Raw genomic sequence first — 22,344 nt, forward strand, 5'->3', positions numbered from 1 at the left:
GTTTCACTGTTATTGAATGTATTTAATATCAAAATGTTTCTAAGTTGTTTTCTGTTATACGGCTCTGTTCTATGTTCAAAGCAAATCAGACCTTGCGATATGCAAGATATAAAGTACAAGTCATCTTTTTTTTTGGCTGACTGTAAACGAGGATGTCATGTAGCCAGCACAACGACCAACCGCTTTACTTTCTCCAACTAATGTCAGTTACCCATTAGAGTTGGATCGACTCAGTTGCGCCAAAAAAATCCTGAAATTAAAAAATACAATTTATCAATGAGATTCGAACCTGGGCATGGTTCACCCCCCCCCCTTCCGAATTGAAAAACCTCCCTTGGCTATACGCTCATGGAACTTTGTGAGCGTTGTTTTGCTTAATTTTATTTGTATTGGAGGAGCGATTGGAATGATAAACCGTTCCTTACGCTGACATTGCCAAGAGAGTTTGAAGTTAAAAACACCCCTCTTCAATATAAAAAAAATCTAAAGTTAACTACAGTAATTAAATTTCATGAGCGCTACGCTCAGTGAGTTTTAAGGTTAAAATATCCTCTTTAAAAAAATTAAAGCAAAATACATTCACCACATTCCATGAGTGTATAGCCAGGAGGGGTTTTGAGTATAAAAGCTCTCTTCAGAGGGAATTAAGTTTAAAACCCTCTTCTAGGCGGTTTTGAGGTTTAAACCCATTCTTCAAATAAAACAACATCAAACAATCACCAAATTCTATGAGCGTAGCTAAAGGGGGTTTAAGTTTACCCCATCCCGTTTTATTTTATTTACTAAACAAAAGTAAATAAAAAGTAATAAAGTAAAGTATCCCCTTTCAGGCCAAATGATGTAAAGTCTTTACTTTAATGTCAGGTAGCTACTAAAGCTGGTTGGGAGTCATGAACATCTCTACATTTAATATAACAGTCTTGAACAAGATTCGACACGTGTTACCCGGCTCAGAAGCCAAGTGCTTTACAACTCTGGCCAGGCGAGACCAATCGTTAAGAAGGCCTGAAAACAGATCTGCAATGTCATAACCTGTGGGTAGTTTAGACCAATGGGCATCGCGAACAAGTTAAATTGCAAAGACAAAATCTAGGTAATTTCTAGAAGTTTGTGAAATTACAGTCAAAGTACACAACTTATTGAAAAATTGGGTGATTACGAACCAAATATTTCTCGATTAATTTGACAGTACACCTGACATCTCAAAACATGATCAACTTTCCATAATGCTATGGTTTACATTGTTATGGTTATGGATTAATTTTGAAAAATTATAGAAACTCTAGGTACATTGAGTAGTACAGATGAAAACACTGCTACTAGATAGAAAACAGTCTTTATTTTTTCACTGGGGTTTTTGGCACCTTTTTGTTAATTGAAATAAAGGAAGCGTACGTCTACCTTCATAAACAAGGATCGCCCATTCGAGAATGAACATTTGATCGCACATTTTTTTTAATTTATTTACAAATCAGCGATACCTAAACAATGAATACACATTAAGTCGGAAAAAAAAGTCTCTTTGCTGTTTATACCTATAAGGGGAATCATGAGGAGCTGCCGCACTGAGCATCAAATACCCTAGCTACGCCACTCAAATCAGTATAAACTTTTGTTTTAAATAAGTAGATTTTATTTCACTTGTTCCAAAGTACTTTACGAACACTTGGGTTTTGGAAACATATAGTTTCCCTTTCAGACCTTGTGATCTATAGGGCAGATGATGTAAAGGGCATCTGATTCTGTGGCCTATGGTTAACGAGGGTGTCATGTGGCCAGCACAACGACCAACCGCCTTTATTTTCCCCAACTTATATCAGGTACCCATTAGAGCTGGGTGGACTCAGAGGCGCCCAAGGATCCCGAAATATAATTCCAAGTCTTCACCAGGATTCGAACCCGGGACCCCCAGTTCAGAAGCCAAGCGCTTTACCGCTCAGCCACCGCGCCTCCTTGTATACATATGCTAGGACCAATTTGTACAAATACTTCTTCTTTCCTAATGATATTAGAGAATGGAATGAGTTGCCCGAGTCATGCATTACATTGACCTTAGAACACGCATAGGACGTCATCCTCTTTTTGTGAAGTAACGTCTGTATTTTATAAGATAAGATAAGAAGATATGAAAGACATTTCAAGTGTAACATTTGACTCAGAGCCCCTCAACTTTTGCTTATCGTCACGACACACAAAATAAATAACAGAAACAGACTCTCTCAGTTAGAGGCATTTTTCTTACAAGATGAGATAAAAAAAGAATCTTTTAAAAGAATAGACAGTACTGCTGGAAATGGCGGAGGGCAGGGGGAGGGGTGAATACCGGAGCATCGTGCGTGAATCATGCTCTATCTCAGCGGTTCTCAACCTTTTAGGCTCGGCGACCCCTTTTTAAATGGACAAAAAAAATCATTTTTTCAATGGTCTTAGGCAACCCTTTGTCAATCGTCAATCGACCCCCAAAGGGGTCGCGACCCACATGTTAAGAACCCCTGCTCTATCCTAATTATCTATGTGCACCTGAATTTACATCTTCATGTTTTTTAATAAAGGTAGGGGGAGCGAATTTACTTTTCCCCCCGGGATGCTGCCTCCCAAGGCCACGAGTGGTGTATTACATTAGTATTGATTAATTACAGACGTGAGGAGGATATTTAATTATGAAAATTGTATGTACGCAAACTCAGTTAGTCACTTAAACTTTTCAATATGTTATTTTCATGAACTCATTATATATCATTAGATTTTGACTAATTGCAGGACTCTCTACCATTAACTATAAGTAATTTGAAATAAATTATTATTTTACTAACGGCTTAAATAAGTTAAAAATGTGCCACGTTTCACTACAAAGCAACGATTTCATTAGACTGTAATTCTGAATTTTTGCTTCTGACTGGCGGCATCTCATATAGACTATATAGAGATCTAGTGTTCAAAGCATTTTCCGTAACTCTCACAAACTACTTAATTCTAACCCTATAAAACTTTGGGATTTCCCGGTACTGCAACCTTCGAGCACTTGCCTAATTACGTAAATGAAGTCATTGATTTTGGTGTTGACATTTTTCTTTTTTAAAAAATGCATCAATTCAGTGTATTCAGCCTATGTTTTTTCAGTGTCACATATCTACGTCATGTTCGCAATGTGAAACTCAATCTCTATGAAGGAGGTCTCAAAGGTACATGTTTGTTGGCTAACACATTTAACAATGTCGTTCGGAAGACGTTCATATATCGGCGGATTAATCTCACGTAGGTCATAGGGCTGAGGGACTTGATCAGCAGGCGTGGGCGTAGCCAGGGGGTGGCTGGGGATCAACCCCCCCCCTCACGAAATGGTGGGGGGTCGGGATTCAGTGACTGATTTTTTGCTTTCATTTCGTTTATTTTAGGTGAGATTTTAACTCTAAATCATCACTTACCCCAGCACAGCCAAGGGGGTTGGTTTTGAGTTTAAAACCCTCTACCAGGAGTTCTGCAGTTAAATCCTCCTCTTCTATAAAACAAAACCAAAAAAATGCAAAAGACCATCCCCCAAATTCCAGGAATACAGCTAAGAAAGATTTTGATTTTAAAACCCCTTCCAAAATTTACTATTAACCCCCTCCTCAATATAGAAAAAGCAAATTACGCACTCAAAATGTTACAAGAATAGTTAAATGAGTTCTGATATTCAACTCCCCCTTCAGTAGGTTTGAAGCTAAAAAAGACCTCTTTAATATTAAAAACAAAGCAAATTATACACTCAAAATTAATAGACAAATGGGGATTTGAGTTTACCGCCCCCCCCCCCTCCAGTTGGGGTTTGAAGCTAAAAATTATCTTTTCATAAAGAACAAATAACATTCTCTAAAATCTATGAGCGTAGCCAAAGTGGTTTCGAGTTTAAACAGCTGCGTTTATTTAATGCAGGAACGGAATATTATTTTATTGACTCGCCATATATGAGACCAGTAAATACATTTGAAATGCCAGCTTACGGTAAAGATGCTCATTTTTAGTAAATCATCAATTCCATGGATAATGGGTCGGGCATAGGTACCAAATCTATAGTTTGTTATGAGTGTGTTATGTTACCATTATTAGGTCGAGACCAGACGTTATAGAAGACCTGAATACTGACAGGTCTGCACGACATGGCAACGAGCTATTGGCCTAAACTAGCCACAGGTTGTGACGTTGCAGGCCAGTGTTTAGGCCTTGTATAACGAATGGTCTTGGTTGGGTAGGGGAGGAAAAATGATGGAGTTTTAGGATTATTGCAACTCAAGGGGCAAATGTGTTGAGTAGATAAAGTGCAAGCTGCAGCTGTGCACTGTGCACTGTGAACTGTGTTAATCTCGGCTACGATTTTTCAATTTTAAAATGGTCTCAATTTCAACTGATGGGGGTGAAACTTAAAACTGGTGCAAGAAATGTGAAATATTTGAAAACAAGATTACAAAGACAATCTGAGTGAAAACACAAACTCACAATCGGCCCCCGAAGTGGTCCACCAAGGTAGGTAAAAACGCAGGTTTCAATATATTGAAAAAGACCATTAGAATGAAATTCTATCAAAAACAAATGACAGAGAAGAATGGAGAAAGAAGGTTGACAGATCCTGTGTGGTGCCCCAGTGGTCTAAAAGACCAAAGTGAATGTTAACTTAGGTGTGAATCTGGCCTAACTGATGTTTGATTTGTTTTGTAAAGTGTAAATTTCTTATTTGAATCCTCAAGAAAAAAAACATTTCAGTAAAAAAAATTTCTTTAGTTATGGTTAAAGCGCGGCACTGCAATTCACGCGATAATTTGAAATACTGCTGCTTTTTATTTGTTGTTTTAAATTACGTCCAACTTATATGCATACTACAAAAATGTTTTTATTTTTAAAAAAGTAAACAATTTTTTTTTGTGTTTAAATGTACATAACTTAACAATGCAAATGTAACAAAACAAATATATTTGTCAAAAAATCTAAAACCATTTGCAAATATGTGTTATAAATATGGTAAATAATGGCCTCTCCTACCAAAGAGCCTACCGTGATTGTTACTATTAATAGTAAACAGTTGTAAAAGTGGTATATTTTTATGGAAAAAACTGCTTGCATACGTGATTTTAAAAATTATTTTTTTTTTGCTTTCAGAAAAGAATAAAGTAGCCGTTGCATGAGACCTTTGAATGGTTTAAAATATTATGATGTCGGATTTTTAGAATCTTTTCTAGTTTACGAGATCTAAACGGGACGGACTGACGGACGGGCAGACATTCGACACAAAACTAATAGAGTCTTTTCCCCTTTCGGAGGACGCTAAAATTTCACTACACTTTATACTTTATGAATTATTTGATAGAAAAATACTTTAAATAAATATGATTATTTATAGATCTATTTTTTGTGTGCAAATAAATATTAGGGCATGGGGACTATTATGTTATATTAAAGAAAAGCAGACCGCTCTTAAATAGCTATCCGAATAGTTGTCATTTTTTTACTTATAATAAATATTTAAAAACTTGTTTGGTTCTCGATTATTTGTAAATTTTTAAAGCTTCACTGTGGAATAGTTTGGATTAAATCAAATATATATATATATATATATATATATATATATATATATATATACAGCTTTAATGTATAGACTTTTATGTGACATCACAAGATTTAATTTTAAAAATTAACCAATTATATATATATATATATATATATATATATATATATATATATATATATATATATATATATATATATATATATATATATATATATATATATAAGTTAAGAAAACTAGTGTCAGCTTTTCACGAAAATATGAAGGGCACCGTTCAGTTTGAAAGTTCTTCCTCCAGGCCATTCTCCATTAAGAGCGGTGTAAAACAAGGATGTGTACTGGCCCCTACACTATTTGGCATCTTCTTCTCAGTCCTACTATCCAGTGCTTTTAAATCCCTAGAAGACGGAATATACATCCATAGCAGATCTGATGGAAGGCTCTTTAACCTGGCACGTCTTAAAGCCAAAACGAAAAGGCGTCGTATCTTGATAAGGGAGCTAGTGTTTGCCGATGACGCGGCACTCGTATCTCACTCACAAGGAGGTCTACAGAAGCTAGTGAACGCCTTAGCAGCTGCTTGTAAAGAGTTTAGCCTTACTATAAGTCTCTCCAAGACCGAAATCCTGGCACAAGACGTCGCAGAAATACGTATAATACAAATTGGGAACCACACCCTTTCAGTGGTGCTGGAATTTACCTACTTGGGTTCAACAATTGTCAGTAACCTAGACTTAGACATCGAGCTGACAAAAAGGATAGGAAAATCTACCACAGCATTGGCAAAACTCTCCAAGCGCGTCTGGGAAAATGGTAAATTGACCAAAGCGACCAAAATCCTAGTCTACAATGCCTGTGTTGTGAGCACTCTCCTTTATGGCAGTGAAAGCTGGTCAACATACATGCACCAAGAGCACAGATTGAATAGTTTCCACTTGCGCTGCCTGAGACGCATAATGGACATCTCTTGGAGGGACCATGTCTCCAATCAGGAAATTTTGAGATTGGCCAATATGAACAGCATGTATGCTCCCCTGACACAAAGAAGAATACGCTGGCTCGGACATGTCACCCGCATGCCAGATGGTAGAATCCCGAAAGATATCTTATATGCTGAGCTTGTGGAAGGAGTCAGACCCAAGAGCCGCCCAAGACTAACATATAGAGATGTCTGCAAGCGAGACATGAGAGCCTCAGGCATCAGCGAAAGTATGTGGGAAAACATAGCCAAAGACCGGAGTGCATGGAGACAGACTGTGCGTGCTGGGACAACCCTTGCTGAGAACAAAAGAATTGAAGCGGCTTTAATCAAGAGGGAAAAAAAGAAAGCTGCCCTGTCCGCTAGCCCTAAATCAGAGGCATACACATGCACGAATTGTGGCAAAGTCTGCCGTTCTAGAATTGGCTTGATTAGCCACACCAGATTCTGCCCGTCTCAAGATTAAGCCAAAACCAATGACTCATTTGGGCGCATCCATTGCCTTTTGAGACAAAAGGAGTTATATATATATATATATATAATGTATAGACTTGTATGTGACATCACAAGATTTAATTTTAAAAATTAACCAATTAGTTAATCAACTATTGGTAACATTTCTGCGACATTTTGTGCCAGGATTTCGGAATGGAGAGGCTTATTGTAAGGCTAAACTCTTGACAAGCAGCTGCCACAGCAGTCACAAGCCTCTGCAATCGTCATTGTAAGTGAGATATGAGTGCAGCAGTTTCCTAATCAAGATTCGCCCTTTCTTTGTTTTGGCTTTAATGCGTGCCGTGTTAAATAGCTTTTTATTGGACATACTATACATATTGGAAATCACACACTTACAGTGTTGCAGGAATTCACATCTTTGGAAAAAACTCTCTAAGCGAGTGTGGGAAAATACCAAATTGACAACGGCAACCAAAATCGTAGTCTGAGCACACATATGTATTGCCTGAGAGCTGGGCAACTTACATTCATCAAGGACGCAGATTAAATAACTTTCACTTACTCTGCCTGTGACGCATAATGTGCATATTCAGGACGTTCTGGAACGGGCTCTTCTTACACAGAAAAGACTAGGCTGGCTCGATCATGTTACTCGCATGCCAGATGGAAGAATCCCAAAAGACATCCTATATGCTGAGCTTGCAGAGGGAGTCAGACACAAGGGCCGCCCAAGAATAAGTTACAGAGATGTCTGCAAGCAAGACATGAGAACCACGGGCATCGACCAAAGTATGTGGGAGGAGATAGCCCAAAACCGGACAGCATGGGGACAGACTGTACGTTCTTGTACGAACTTCGCTGAATGCAAAAAAAACAACTGCTACAGTCATGCACAAACTGTGGCAAACTCTGCCGCTCAAGAATCGGCTTGATCAGTCACACCAGATTCTGGTCGTCTCCAGACGCCATTGACTCACCTGAGCGCATCCATTGTCTTCCGAGACATAAGGAGCCATAGATTGGTAATAAATTGTTTTTTTGGTATCTCGAACAAGGGAAAGAAATTGTAATTGACTGAAATTTATAGATCGTCTTCTGAGTCTAAGTGGAAAAAAAAACAACTGAAAATTAGATCGAGACTATTGAAAAAATAGATAACTATACATCTTTCATGTTCATAGGCTCTTCACTAGCAGACTGGTTACCGTGTTGGCTTGAGAAGCTCTAAGGTTTGAGACATGAGTTCGAAGCTAGATCGTTCCCCTTTTTTTTTTTATTTCGAAAATATTTTTTATTGTCAGTCTAGATCTATTACAAATTTCACTGATCGAAACTAATTGATACGAGTACGCTTAATATAAGTATTTTAAAGTATTTTTTATTTATTTTTATTGTTGTTTTTCTTCTAATCACAAATATTTTTTTCTTGCAGTTATAAACTTTAAAAGAACAGATTTTCTGAACTCACGTGACCAAAAAGATATCTATGTCTGACAGTGTTTTTTTTTTCGAGTGCCAAGATACATGAAAAGTGCAGTATTTCACTGGCTACGCAGCCCCAGCAGTGACCTACATAATTTGCCACATCCAACCACTAGCGGATTCAGAACTTTTAAGGGGGTTGCGATTGTTTTCCAAACCCTGACCCTAACGCCCAGTAAACCCTAACCCTATATATATATATAAATATGTATATAAAAGAGAAGTGGTAATATTCCAACAAGAGCAGAGTTTCTCACATTTCGGCAAGAGAAAAATTCACGTTGTGGCCTTTCCTTGTCAGCTAGGGGGTCTGGGGGAGCGCTATAAGTTCCACCAGCGGGGTTCGGGGAGGAGCGTCTTCTTGCGTTTTTCACTGCCAGAAACGCATTCTTCTGACATCCACAGCTCATTACTCATCCTATTTAAAAAAGCAGGTCAAATTTAGTAAAATAAAGTATGTGGCGGTAATGGCCGACACTGAGGTGTGACTGACAATCGAGATACAAGTAGTGTAAGTGTATCATTATTATGTATTTATCGTAATATTATCTTCTTGTTAAGTGAGACTTCTTGTAGTAATTTGTTTCTTTTTTTCAGACTAAAACGATAAGAAAATGATGGCTAAAGGCTCTCTGGATATTCGGGTGTTTTGGCAGGTTCAAAATGTCTCATTTTTAAGAACCCTTTGAATAATGTTTTTACTTTAAAAAATTATACTGTAAATTTATAGACCCTAAGTACATTTCAGATACAACAGATGTTTTTCTTAAAAATAAAAGATACTCCACAGATTTAGATAAAGGGATTGAGGGTCGCCGCAGAAAAAAAAATAATTTAAACAAAATAATTCATATATAAATTTTAATTCTGTTCAATACGCCTGTTTATAATTTTGTTTTGTTAAAGAACTATAATACAAATCTATGATCCCCCCCCCAAAAAAAAAATTATTTGAAAGACGATTATGACATTAGTTAGACCAATAAGATTGTAATCTTTTATTTATTTTAGTATTCAAGTATAAAATTGTGAGTTCTAGACATAATAGTCCCAAAGTTATTTATACACTAGAAAATTCTCCGATTCAGTAAGGGTTGGGGTAAGAGACTGAAAAAAACAATTTAGGGTGTTGTGTGACATAATAAACAAATAGGTTCAAATATCGATAAGTAGCTTATATTCTAACGATTCTCAACTAATTCTATCCGCACACTATGATTAATGCTTAAAAATTAGACCGCATATGCCCGTCTCAAAAGATTGGGAAAGCAGGCAATCGCCCCCCCTCCCACAATCTCCACAACCGCCAAGAATCGGCCACGATACCAGAAAGGAAATGACATAATATAAAGATAAGCTGAGATATATACCACAACGTAGCTTTTATCATATAGATATGTAACAATTTGTGTTAACAAACTGTAATTTCTGCTAAAACAATTGAAACTTGAAAGTTTTTGCGGGGCGGGAGGCTGAATTGATGATATCGCCTCACTCCAACCCACAAAATTGGCCAACATACTAGAAGGAGAGGGCGATATAATCAAAGATTCTCTGCAGGGAGCCTAGCCTGGAAACAATATTTTAAAAAAAAACAGACATTTGGATACTGGTGTTTGCTTATTTGTGTACTGAGCCTTCTATTTCCATTCAAAGACAATGACGACCAATGCGTCAGAATATTCTGACTGCCTGAATGAATATATTACCGACCAAATCTTGTATATCGTAATTTTTGTCAATTTTTTCTTTCTGAATGGCGTCATTGGTTTACTTGGACTAGTGGTGAATGTCATTAAAATGATCGTCTTCTTGAAACTCGGACTTCGAAACAGCACCAACATCACCTTCTTTGTCCTCTCCGCCGCTGATACTGGCGTGGTGGTGATGATGCTGGCCTTCAGCTTCGTGTTCAGCCCAATGGTTTTGAAAGAGATCAACTTCGATGTGGCCATGAACATAGGTTACAACTGCTTGGGGTTTCCGTACGGCTTGTTCAGTCGAGTTGCCAGTTTGATGACTGCATCCATCACAGTGGAGAGATTCCTGTGCGTCACATTCCCTTTAAAGGTGAAGTTAATCCTGAAACCAATCGTTGCAGTTGTCGAATCTGTGACCGTCATCTGTGTGGTAGTGGCCATTTCAATTCCAGCTTTTATTTCCAACAGCCAAAGTCAAGTGTTTATCGAAAACATCGACCAGATAATACTAAAGCGGAAAGAAGCAGACTTGAGAGCATTGCTAGAGAGTATCTCGCTCTTGTCACTGGCCATCATTCAGTTAATAGCAATAGGAGTGATTACAATTTTCAATGTGGCACTGACGCGAAAATTTCTTCAAATAACCAAATGGAGACACCAGGTGTCCAGCAATATCGTTATCAAGACAGGAAAAGATAAGAGACTTGTGAAAATGGTCATTTTTATCTCCGTTTCCTTCCTACTCTTGTCCATTCCTTCTCTCATCTTTCTGTTCCTTGTTGTATTCAAACAAGGATTCAGTATCGGCGGCCGTTGCAATAAGCTATACACAATCATCTGCTCCGCAATCTTCCCAACAGACGGTCTCAATTCACTGGTCAGCTTTTTTCTCTTTCTTCACATGAGCTCAAAGTTTAAGAGCATGACTAGACTCATGTTTCAAGTGACCTGCAGAAAAGGCCAGCGTTCCCAGGCTGCAGTGCGCGAAGTGAAAGCGTGAGTCAGAGTGTGAGATGACATGTTGGAGGATACAGTAACTGAAGACTTATGTAACAGGCTCTGATGGTTGAATTCTATTTTCCAATAGAGACAAAAAGTACATTTTAATATTACATTTTAATATTAATAATTCATTTGTTATTTTCTTTGAGGCATACTCGAATAAAATTAAACATGGATCAGTATTACAAAATGGCATATTTGTACTTTTTGTTAAATAGAGACAGACATACAGATATATAGATATATAGATAGATAGATAGATAGATAGATAGATAGATGGTAGATAGATAGATAGATAGATAGATAGATAGATAGATAGATAGATAGATAGATAGATAGATAGATAGATAGATAGATAGATAGATAGATAGATAGATAGATAGATAGATAGATAGATGGATGGATGCATGGATAAATTGATAAATAGATGGATAGATAGATAGATAGATAGATAGATAGATAGATAGATAGATAGATAGATAGATAGATAGATAGATAGATAGATAGATAGATAGATAGATAGATAGATAGATAGATAGATAGAGTGCATTTGTGTGCTGACCATCTTAAGTTTTAGAACGACGTTTCCATCTAGTAGCAGGGACAAGAAGGGTGTCAAAATCCCCCCTGGCATTAAAATGCTATCTGGACGGTAAATTGAATACCTTGCAATGATACTTTTATGTATAGATACAACAGGACCTGAATAAAGGCAAAAACATGTCAATGGTATCCTACAATGCAATTCATTATTAATACTTGACACTTCATAACGTATCTTATTTAAGGTAGGTATTTCCAGCATTAAGGACATTGTGACTATTATTACACCTTTTCATTAAATACTAGGCGAGTTAGCCGCGCGTGTGAGATAGATTAGTCCATGGGACTCAAAGCCGGCCTTACTAATTGCGGGGCCGAATTGAATGGATGCTTGCAGGTGTTAGACAAACTCTACTAATTCGTTGGTTTTCCTGGCTGATTCAGGCAACCCTTTTCAAGATTTAATAGCACTAGGGAAGAAGGAACACTGATGTGTTCTAGAATATGGAATAAGAAAAGGGCCATTAGAGAAATATTCTAGGTTAACCCTACACACGTATCTAGACCAAACCCAATGGAATACTTAATTCCAAGCATTTAACGCAAAGTGAACTATTCTACACCTAAATTCAGAGGAGACATTTATTTTATAAAGTTTTCTAAATTGTTAAGGTAATAGAGGCTTTGAACGAGACTATTCGTTATAGAAGACCTAAACACTGACCTGCAACGTCACAACCTGTGGGCAGTTTAGACCAATAGTTCCTTGCCATCTCGTACAGACCTATGACGTTGCTAAACAAAAATTTCTATATTTGTTCCCGCCATATTAAAAAAAAACGTTTATTCAAATACATCTACACTCAGTTTAGTTTGAACGATAATAGTCATAATTATAGTCATTAAAAAAAAAATTATATAGAGCCCGAACTGGTCATTGGTATACGGACTGATTATAATCAAACAATGTTTTTTTAGAATTGTTCACATTGTGAGCCATGACTTCTGTGACCTATATCGAAGATGACGTAGTAGGCGGGAGAGCTATGCAAATGATGACCTGTGACTTCATCACCGGTCACTTCATCCACGGTCATTTCATTCCCTGATCACTTCATCCCCGATCACTTCATCCCCTGGTCATTTCATCCCCCTGTCATGTCATCCCCAATTAAATATTTTTCTTTTTCATTGTTTAATTGTGCTATTAAGGCTTTGACTTAAAGCCCTCATTTCATCTACTATATAAATATGATTATGTTGAATGCTTTTTCATATTTTTTGACATGTTACTAATGCGTTTATAGTGTTTCATCTTCCACTTTGCATTCTTAATTAGAAATCTTATAATATATTGTAAATCTGGGTGTGTACATAGCTCTAGCGCTTCTATTGGATGTGGGGGATGTAATATTATAATATTATCCTGCGCATGACGTAATGATCAAAGGCCAACGTTTGGTGCAAGTACTGGAAATCTTTTGAGAGATAGAAGTGCGATTACAATAATTATGACCGTTCCGCTGATAACTTATAATCAAAGGCCAAGTTGTGGTGGAAATATGATCTTGTGTCACTTTATTTAATCTTTCAATAGTTCTTTCTTGAAATTGGGCGCATCATTTTTAGCCTTGAAATAAGATTTTTTTTCTGATAAAGGCTGACTTCACCCATCCTCAGGATATCATGTCGCCTATATAAGTTTCACTTTAATTACTTTTAAACATGAAATTTATAAAATGCGTTTTAGGACTTTATTTAAGATAAGATAAGATAACTTTAATTGATCCAATCAAATGGAAATTCAGTTTGACTACAATTGACAACCTCAGCGTAACTACTATACAATAACAATATAGATGCACACACAATAGAGATGCACATAGGAACGACATTCACAGGGGAAAAACACATACACATAACCAGCGCTTTATAAATAGACTTCTGTGTATATCTCGATGACGACAGAATGTTAATTTTTAATGTTGATAATCCAGGGTCTATTATTACTGAATGTTTTAATTTTCTTCTTTGGTACAATCATGTTTTCACAGAACTGGATCTACGAATTAACAGTTGTGGTAAGTTCATTTGTCTGGGCAGTTGTTTACAAACTTGTCCCAATCTGTTCGCTCCAGACAACTTTGTAGCTGTAAAACGGCGTCGTCAGACCATGACTGGATGGGCTGTACTTCAAGTTTTGTTGTTTTTAAAACCGGTTTGTACGTGGGTGTAAGATGGATCATTGTGTGGAAATAACGATCGAGATGTGTAGGCCATTTTTATGTTGATATAACACATGTCCAAGGTTTTATCGTGCCGTGTTGGACAATTAACATATTGAGTATGTGTTGGCAAGTGTTGAGCTAATGAAAGATGATTAAAATCTCCCATTACTAGTTGGGCAGCATCAGAACGTTTTATGCAAAACTATGTACAATGTCGAGTATATGTTTTGTTGCTTTCTTTGTTTTGGCTGTGGGTGGTATATGCACAGGTATGATGTACAATTGTGTAAACTCTCTCGGCAGGTAGTATAACTTGAGACTCTTACATAGTAGTTCAATATTTATTGAAATATTGTTGACACAGCAGTACTGTTTATTATCATAAATGGCCAGTCCTCCTCCTCTTGTTTTGCCACTATCTGTTGTTCTGTTTGATCTGTACAAAAGAAACGCATCCCAAGTCTACTGATGCGTCGCGAATATTTCATTTAGCCATGTTTCAGTGAGACAGATTGCGAGCTTTCATGGTAGAAATGTCTGCAGCAACAATCAAGTTCGTACATTTTATTATTTAGTGACCTATCGATATTTCATTTCTATCTATCTTTTTGATGAAAATGAACATAATAACATTATTTTTTACATTACCTGTATATTTATTCATGTTAAATTCTTAAAGTCTTTTTATGTCATTTAATTTTAATTTAATTTTGTTATCTAATGTGCTACACTCTATGCCACAATTATAATGTATTAATTATAATGTATTAAATATTGTTCATTTCATGATTTTTACAATCAGGCCTACTATTTGATTTAATTTTAATTTTATATTATTATCTAATGTGTTACACTTTATGTCATTTAAATAAAAAATGAATAAAAAATGAATATATTAAATATTGTTAATTTTATGATTTTTAAAATCAGGCCTACTATTTATTAGATAAAATGATCAGATGATGAAAATAACAGGTGTAGAAATGAACAGGGGAATAAATGACCAGGGGAGGAAATGACCGCGAGATAAAATGACCAGGGGAAAAAATGACAGGGGGGTGAAATGACCAGGGGATGAAATGATCAGGGGATGAAATGACCAGTGGATGAAGTGATCGGTGATGAAATGATTGTGGATGAAGTGACCGTGGATGAATTTTTCTATGATTTTCTCGTAAAGGGAAGCAACTAAGTATGACCAAATTGATAGTTAATTGCGCCCCTTTAAATAGTTATCATTTCAAACTGATAAAAACAAAGCAACACAAACAAAACTTCGGCATAGGATTTCCTTGATTTAGACCCGATCTCTATAACTGACTCCTAAAATCTGTCTTAGCCATCTTTGTTGAGCCACTTTTAGTGTTTTTCAATTTCGGCAGATGACTTATTCAATGCACTTTATTAATGTAGGAGATGGGTTTTAAGCCTAAAAACCCCAATAGGATTGGCTATAATTTTGGTGTGTAATTTGTTTTTTGTTTTATCTTGAAGAGGCATTTTTTAGCATCAAACTTCGCTGGCGGGGGGGGGGGGGGGTTAAACTCAAATCCCTTTGACTACACATTTTTAGTGTATAATTTGCTTTGCTTTTATTATAGAAGATGTATTTTTTACCTTTAAACCCCGCTTAAGTGGGGTTTAAACTCAAAACTGTCAAAACCCTTAACATTTTAAGTGCGTAATTAGCTTTTTTTATATTCAAAAGGTATTTTTTAGCTTTAAACCCTGCTATGCTCATAGAATTCTGTGTGTGTAATTTGTTTTTGTTATATTGAAGAGGGAATTTATCGTAAATTTTGGAGAGGGGTTTAAAATCAAAATCTTCCTTAACTATGTTCTTGGAATTTGGGGATTGTCGTTTGCATTTCTTTTTTGTTTTGTTTTATAGAAGAGGGGGATTTAACTGCAAAATCCCATGGTAGGGAGTTTTAAACTCAAACCCCCCGGGTAGGGGGGTTTAAACTCAAAACCCCCTTGGTTGTGCTTGGACAAGTGATGGTTTAGTATTAAAATCTCACCTAAAATAAACAAAATTAAAGCAAAAATTCAGTCACTAAATTCCGATCCCCCAAACTAGGACATGAAGGAACATTGATTAAAAGTCATTCAACTGAAAAGTTAGTGAATAAACAACAATTGTTCAGCACGAACAATATTTAATAATAATCTAATTGCAAATTAACAAGATATTTCAATGTATACCAATCAATGAATCATGTTTTTTTAACATTGCATTAATACTTGTACAAATAACACACCAACAACACACCTTGCACACGCACACTCCATCTCGGCGCCCTGCAGCTCGGCAGCTCCATACACCACAAACAATACTACATAAAGAAACGGCTCCAAATGCGAAAGGACGACACTCTTCCCAATAGCCCCAAGGCCCCATCCCAAAACCCTGCAAAACCTAGATCTAGCGATGCCGACACATCAAAGAACCTATCATTGGCGACATCCGTACCGAAAGATCAGCCCAATTAATAAAACTACGTACTTGCGTACCGTTTTAATGGGGAAACAGAGAACTGTAACGTGACCAGCTAACAAGGCACTCTCCATTGCAAAGGAAATAACGGAACTAAGGGTGACGTAAACACACGCACACACACACACACACACACGGAGTATTCTTGACAACAAAATGCACCTAATACAAACGTACTCCCTATACAGTATACATGAAAACAACTATTTAACACAAAATGAAAACTTCGTTAACTAAAAGGTTTGGGAAACACTGAATTAAGTAATATTTATATTTCTCAATTTTGAGTAAAAGGTCACTTGGCCTTACCTTTGTATTTACTTTTTTTAAAGGTAGATCTGATGATCTTTTCAACAAAAAAAAAATGCCATGGGGGTTCAGTTAATTTAGAATGCTTGGTTTATCAAACTAAACTCATCTAAGGCCGGAAACCCATGTAGAAAGTATCTTGATCTACGATGCTACTAAAAAAAGAGTATTCTTGACAAGCCAATGGCCAAAGTTCATCTTATAAGTTGTATTTATCTACTATAAAATTAAGGTACCCCTTTTATGCTGGACAGTTTACAAGGGTGTCATGTGGCCAACTAAACGACTAACCGCCTTGACTTCCCCAGTGTATATAGGTATAAGTGGGAGTTGGGTAGATCAATGGTGTACTTATAATCCCGAAGTATAATATGCCAGACTTTTTCTCACCTCGAACTCGAGACCTCTCGTTTCGGAAGCCAATGCTTTACCATTTTTCTCTCATTTTTACTTAACCCTTTAGACGCGTGTGGTAGACTCTAGACACTAGAATTGTAATTTCATTTTGTATGCTATCATTGTAAAAAAGCTCAGCACTTTAAGGGTTACAAAATTGTTGTTTTTTTCGTTCCTCCTAGAACTTTGTGGGGAAGTGGTCAACAACTATCAGACCAAATCGCTTGGGTTCAACATCGTCTACAAGTTCACTTTTGACCTCATCCAGCAGACATGCGTCAGGATCCTGGTCTACGCGACATGCATATCCGGAAATCTGTTTGATATGCCCTTGGAATGCAGCAGGGTGTGTGACGGTGGAAAGGCCTACTAGAAGCAGCATCAATTTAGCTCGTCTCTTAGAAATCTACATGGAGATCAAATCTAACCATTCAAGGAAGATTGAAATATTTTTTAAAAATATGGACTTACTCAAAAAGCTACTAAAATATCGTAGCCAGCATCCTAGAACAATTAAAAAAAAAACACTCTATGGGATAGTGTTCAAATGAAGTGTTAGTTAACCATTAAGCGCATGTGGTGGTTTAGCCTTTAAAGATCAGAATTGTATTTCCATTTTGTATGCACTCAGTGTAAAACATCTCAGCACTTTAAGGGTTAAGATTCATTCACGCTTCGGCCATCTTGTATAAACTATTCTTGCATAATTCATTTTAAAACTATTCAAAACTCACGGATTAGTTAAAGATAAACATTAGAATACATCAGAGAAAACGTGGTTTAGACTTAGGCAAGTAAAATGCTAAAGTATCGAGTTAGTGAGAGCAATTGCAGTTAATCTACGTGAGTTGAATATAGCCTCAAAACTAAAAACCAGCGAACATAAGCTTTATCATTGTTGATGTCCAATATATATATGTCCATGTCGCTTTTTTTTTAACATCACATTTCACTGGCTACTTTTCTGGTTAATTGTTTAAGACTTGACGGCTTACTAATGTAATTCTTCTCAGTCAATGTAAATAAACGGGCCTCTATATCACTGCACAAATTTACCACGAGACTAGATCTACAAGAATGGAACCACGCCTGAAATAATTTAGTCTTTTTTTTACGTCGTTTTCTGTTATATGGCTCTGTTCTATGTTCAAAGCAAATCAGACATTGCGATATGCAAGACATAAAGTACAAGTCATCTGTTTTTTTTGGCTGACTGTAAGCGAGGATGTCATGTAGCCAGCACAATGACCAACAGCTTTACTTTCTCCAACTAATGTCAGTTATCCATTAGAGTTGGATCGACTAAGTTGCGCCCTAAAAAATCCTGAAATTAAAAATACAGTTTATCAATGAGATTCGAACCTGGGCATGGTTCACCCTCCGAATTGAAAAACCTCCCTTGGCTATACGCTCATGGAACTTTGTGAGCGTTGTTTTGCTTAATTTTATTTGTATTGTAGGAGCGATTGGAATGTTAAACCGTTCCTTACGCTGACATTGCCAAGAAAGTTTGAAGATAAAAACACCCCTCTTCAATAAAAAATCTAAAGTTAACTACTGTAATTAAATTTCATGAGCGCTACGCTCAGTGAGTTTTAAGGTTAAAATATCCTCTTTAAAAAAATTAAAGCAAAATACATTCACCACATTCCATGAGTGTATAGCCAAGAGGGGTTTTGAGTATAAAAGCCCCCTTACATTAGTATTGATTAATTACAGACGTGAGGGGGATATTTATGTATGAAAATTGTATGTGCGCAAACTCAGTTCGTCACTTAAACTTTTCAATATGTTATTTTCATTAACTCATTATGTATAATTAGATTTTGACTAATTGCAGGACTGTCTACCATTAACTATAAGTAATTTGAAACAAATTATTATTTTACTAACAAGTTGAAAATGTGTCACGTTTCCCTACAAAGCAACGAATTCATTAGAGGGTAACTTTTTTTGCTTCTGACTGGGCGCATCTCATATAGACTATATAGAGATCTAGTGTTCAAAGCATTTTCTGTAACTCTCACAAACTACTTAATTCTAACCCTATAAAGCTTTGGGATTTCCCGGTACTGCAACCTTCGAGCACTTGCCTAATTACGTAAATGAAATCATTGATTTTTGTGTTGACATTTTTCTTTTTTAAAAAATGCATCAATTCAGTGTATTCAGCCTATGTTTTTTCAGTGTCACATATCTACGTCATGTTCGCAATGTGAAACTCAATCTCTATGAAGGAGGTCTCAAAGGTAAAAGTTTGTTGGGTAACACATTTAACAATGTCGTTTGGAAGATGTTCATACATCGGTGGATTAATCTCACGTAGGTCATATGGCTAAGGGACTTTATCAGCAGGCATGGGAGTAGCCAGCGGGGGGGGGGGGGTTCAACCCACACACACACACACGAAATGGGGGTGGGTCGGGATTCAGTGACTGATTTTTAGCGGCCCCCGAAAGGGGAAAAGACGCTATTATTTTGTGCGAAATGTCTGTCCGTCTGTCCGTCTGTCCGATCTCGTAAACTAGAAAAGATATTGAAAATCCGACATCACAATATTTTAGACCATTCAAAGTTCTGATGCAACGGCTACTTTTTTTTTTCTGAAAGCGAAAAAATCTTATTTTTTAAATCAGTTATGCAAGCAGTTTTTTAAAGAGAAAAAGCTAATTAGTATGCATTATAAGTTAGACCTAAATTAAAAAGAATAGTAATCTTGTAAACGTCATTTTCGTGAACAATTATTTTATTGCGGGAATATTTCCTTTTTTTTTTGAGCATTCGAATAAGAGATTGATCCTTTTCAAAACAATTACATCTATTATAAGACTTTAGTAAGGCCAGGAGAGGCGCAGTAGCTGAGCGGTAAAGCGCTTGGCTTCCGAACCGGGGGCCCCGGGTTCGAATCCTGGTGAAGACTGTGATTTTCAACTTGGGAATCCTAAGGTGCCTCTGAGTCCACCCAGCTCCAATGGGTACCTGATATTAGTTGGTTGGTTGGTCGTTGTGATGGCTACATGCTCCCTCGTAAACCGTAGGCAACAAAAACAGATGAAATTTACATCATCTGCATTATAGACCACAAGGTCTGAAAGGGGAACTAGTTAGGCCAGGTTTACATCTAACTTTGCATTCACTTGCACCTATCCTTTGATCTGCTGTACCGTTGGGGCACTACACAAGATCTGTCAACCGTCTTTCTGCATTCTTATCTCTCATTTGTCTTTGATATAATTTCATTTGGATGTTCTTTCTGAAAATATTGAAGCCGGCCTGGGTGGACCACTTCGGGGGCCGATTTTGAGTTTGTGTTTCTACATAAACAGTCTTTGTAATCTTGTTTACTTTCATTTCGTTTTTTTAGGTGTGATTTTAACTCTAAATCGTCACTTACCCCAGCACAGCCAAGGGGGTTGGTTTTGAATTTAAAACCCTCTACCAGGGGATTTTGAGTTTAAATCCCCTTTGGTTTAAAACCCTCCCTACCAGGAGTTCTTCTATAAAACAAAACAAAAAAAATGTAAACGACCATCCCCCAAATTCTAAGAAAACAGCTAAGGAAGATTTTGATTTTAAAATCCCCTCCAAAATTTACTATTAACCCCCTTCCCCCTCTTAAATATAAAAAAAGGCAAATTACACACTCAAAATTCTATGAGCGTAGCCAAAGGAGTTTTGAGTTTAAACACCCCAACAGAGGGGTTTGAAACTAAAAAATACCTCTTCCATAAAAAAAAAAGCAAATTACGCACTCAAAATGTTATAAGCATAGCTAAATGAGTTTTGATATATTTAAACTCCCTTCAGAGGGTTTTTTTAAGCTAAAAAAATACCTCTTTAATATTAAAAACAAAGCAAATTATACACACAAATTCTATGAGTGTAGTAAAATGGGGTTTTGAGTTTATTTACCCCCCCCCTTTTCCAGTTGAGGTTTGAAGCTAAAAAATATCTTTTCATAAAGAACAAATAACACACTCTAAAATCTATGAGCGTAGCCAAAGTGGTTTCGAGATTAAACAGCTGCGTTTATTTAATGCAGAAACGGAATATTATTTTATTGACTCGCCATATAAGAGACCAGTAAATACATTTGAAATGCCAGCTTACTGTAAAGAAAAGACTCAAAAAAACAAAGATTTACTGCTGCAGGAGTAAACGACTGTATAGAAAATACGAAAAACATGCATATATGTAACTACTTGGTCGGCGGGGTTACATATATGCATGTTTTTCGTATGTTCTTACTGTAAAGAAGCCCATTCTCAGTAAAGCACCACGGATAACGGGTCGGGCACAGGTACCAAATATATATTTTGTATGAGTGTGTTATTTTACCATTATTAGGTCGAGACCAGACGTTAGAGAAGGCCTGAATACTGACAGGTGTGTAAGGCATGGCAACGAGCTATTGGCCTAAACTAGCAACAGGTTGTGACGTTGCAGGCCAGTGTTTAGGCCTTGTATAACGAATGGTCTTGGTTGGGTAGGGGAGGAAAAATGATGGAGTTTTAGGATTATTGCAACTCAAGAGGCAAATGTGTTGAGTAGATAAAGTGCAAGCTGCAGCTGTGCACTGTGCACTGTGAACTATGTTCATTGCAGCTACGCTTTTTCAATTTTAAAATGGTCTCGATTTCAACTGATGGGGGTGAAACTTAAAACTGGTGCAAGAAATGTGAAATATTTGAAAACAAGATTACAAAGACAGTTTGAGTGGAAACACAAACTCACAATCGGCCCCCGAAGTGGTCCACCAAGGCAGGTAAAAACGCAGGTTTCAATATATTGAGAAAGAACATCAGAATGAAATTCTATCAAAGACAAATGACAGAGAAGAATGGAGAAAGAAGGTTGACAGATCCTGTGTGGTGCCCCAGCGGTCTAAAAGACCAAAGTGAATGTAAACTTAGGTGTGAACCTGGCCTAACTGATGTTTGTTTTGTTTTGTAAAGTATAAATTTCTTATTTGAATCCTCAAGAAAAGAAAACATATCAGTAAAACTAAATTCCTTTAGTTATAGTTAAAGCGCGTCGCTGCAATTCACGCGATAATTTGAAAAACTGCTTATTATTTGTTGTTTTAAATTATGTCCAACTTATATGCATACTGAATAAATGTTTTGTATTTTTTAAAAAGTAAACAATTTTTTTTGTGTTTAAATGTACATAACTTAACAATGCAAATGTAACAAAACAAATATTTTTGTCAA

At 36.6% G+C, this 22,344-nt stretch overlaps 1 protein-coding gene across 1 annotated transcript; it reads left to right on the plus strand.

The window, feature by feature from the left end:
* The first annotated feature begins 10,256 nt into the window (after positions 1-10,256).
* LOC129925107 (uncharacterized) lies at positions 10,257-11,156 on the plus strand. The gene has a single exon (XM_056023465.1). The coding sequence runs from the start codon at positions 10,257-10,259 to the stop codon at positions 11,154-11,156; it is 900 nt and encodes a 299-aa protein (XP_055879440.1).
* The last annotated feature ends 11,188 nt before the right edge of the window (positions 11,157-22,344 follow it).

Source organism: Biomphalaria glabrata, chromosome 3, assembly GCF_947242115.1.
Source record: "Biomphalaria glabrata chromosome 3, xgBioGlab47.1, whole genome shotgun sequence".
NCBI lineage: Eukaryota > Metazoa > Mollusca > Gastropoda > Planorbidae > Biomphalaria > Biomphalaria glabrata.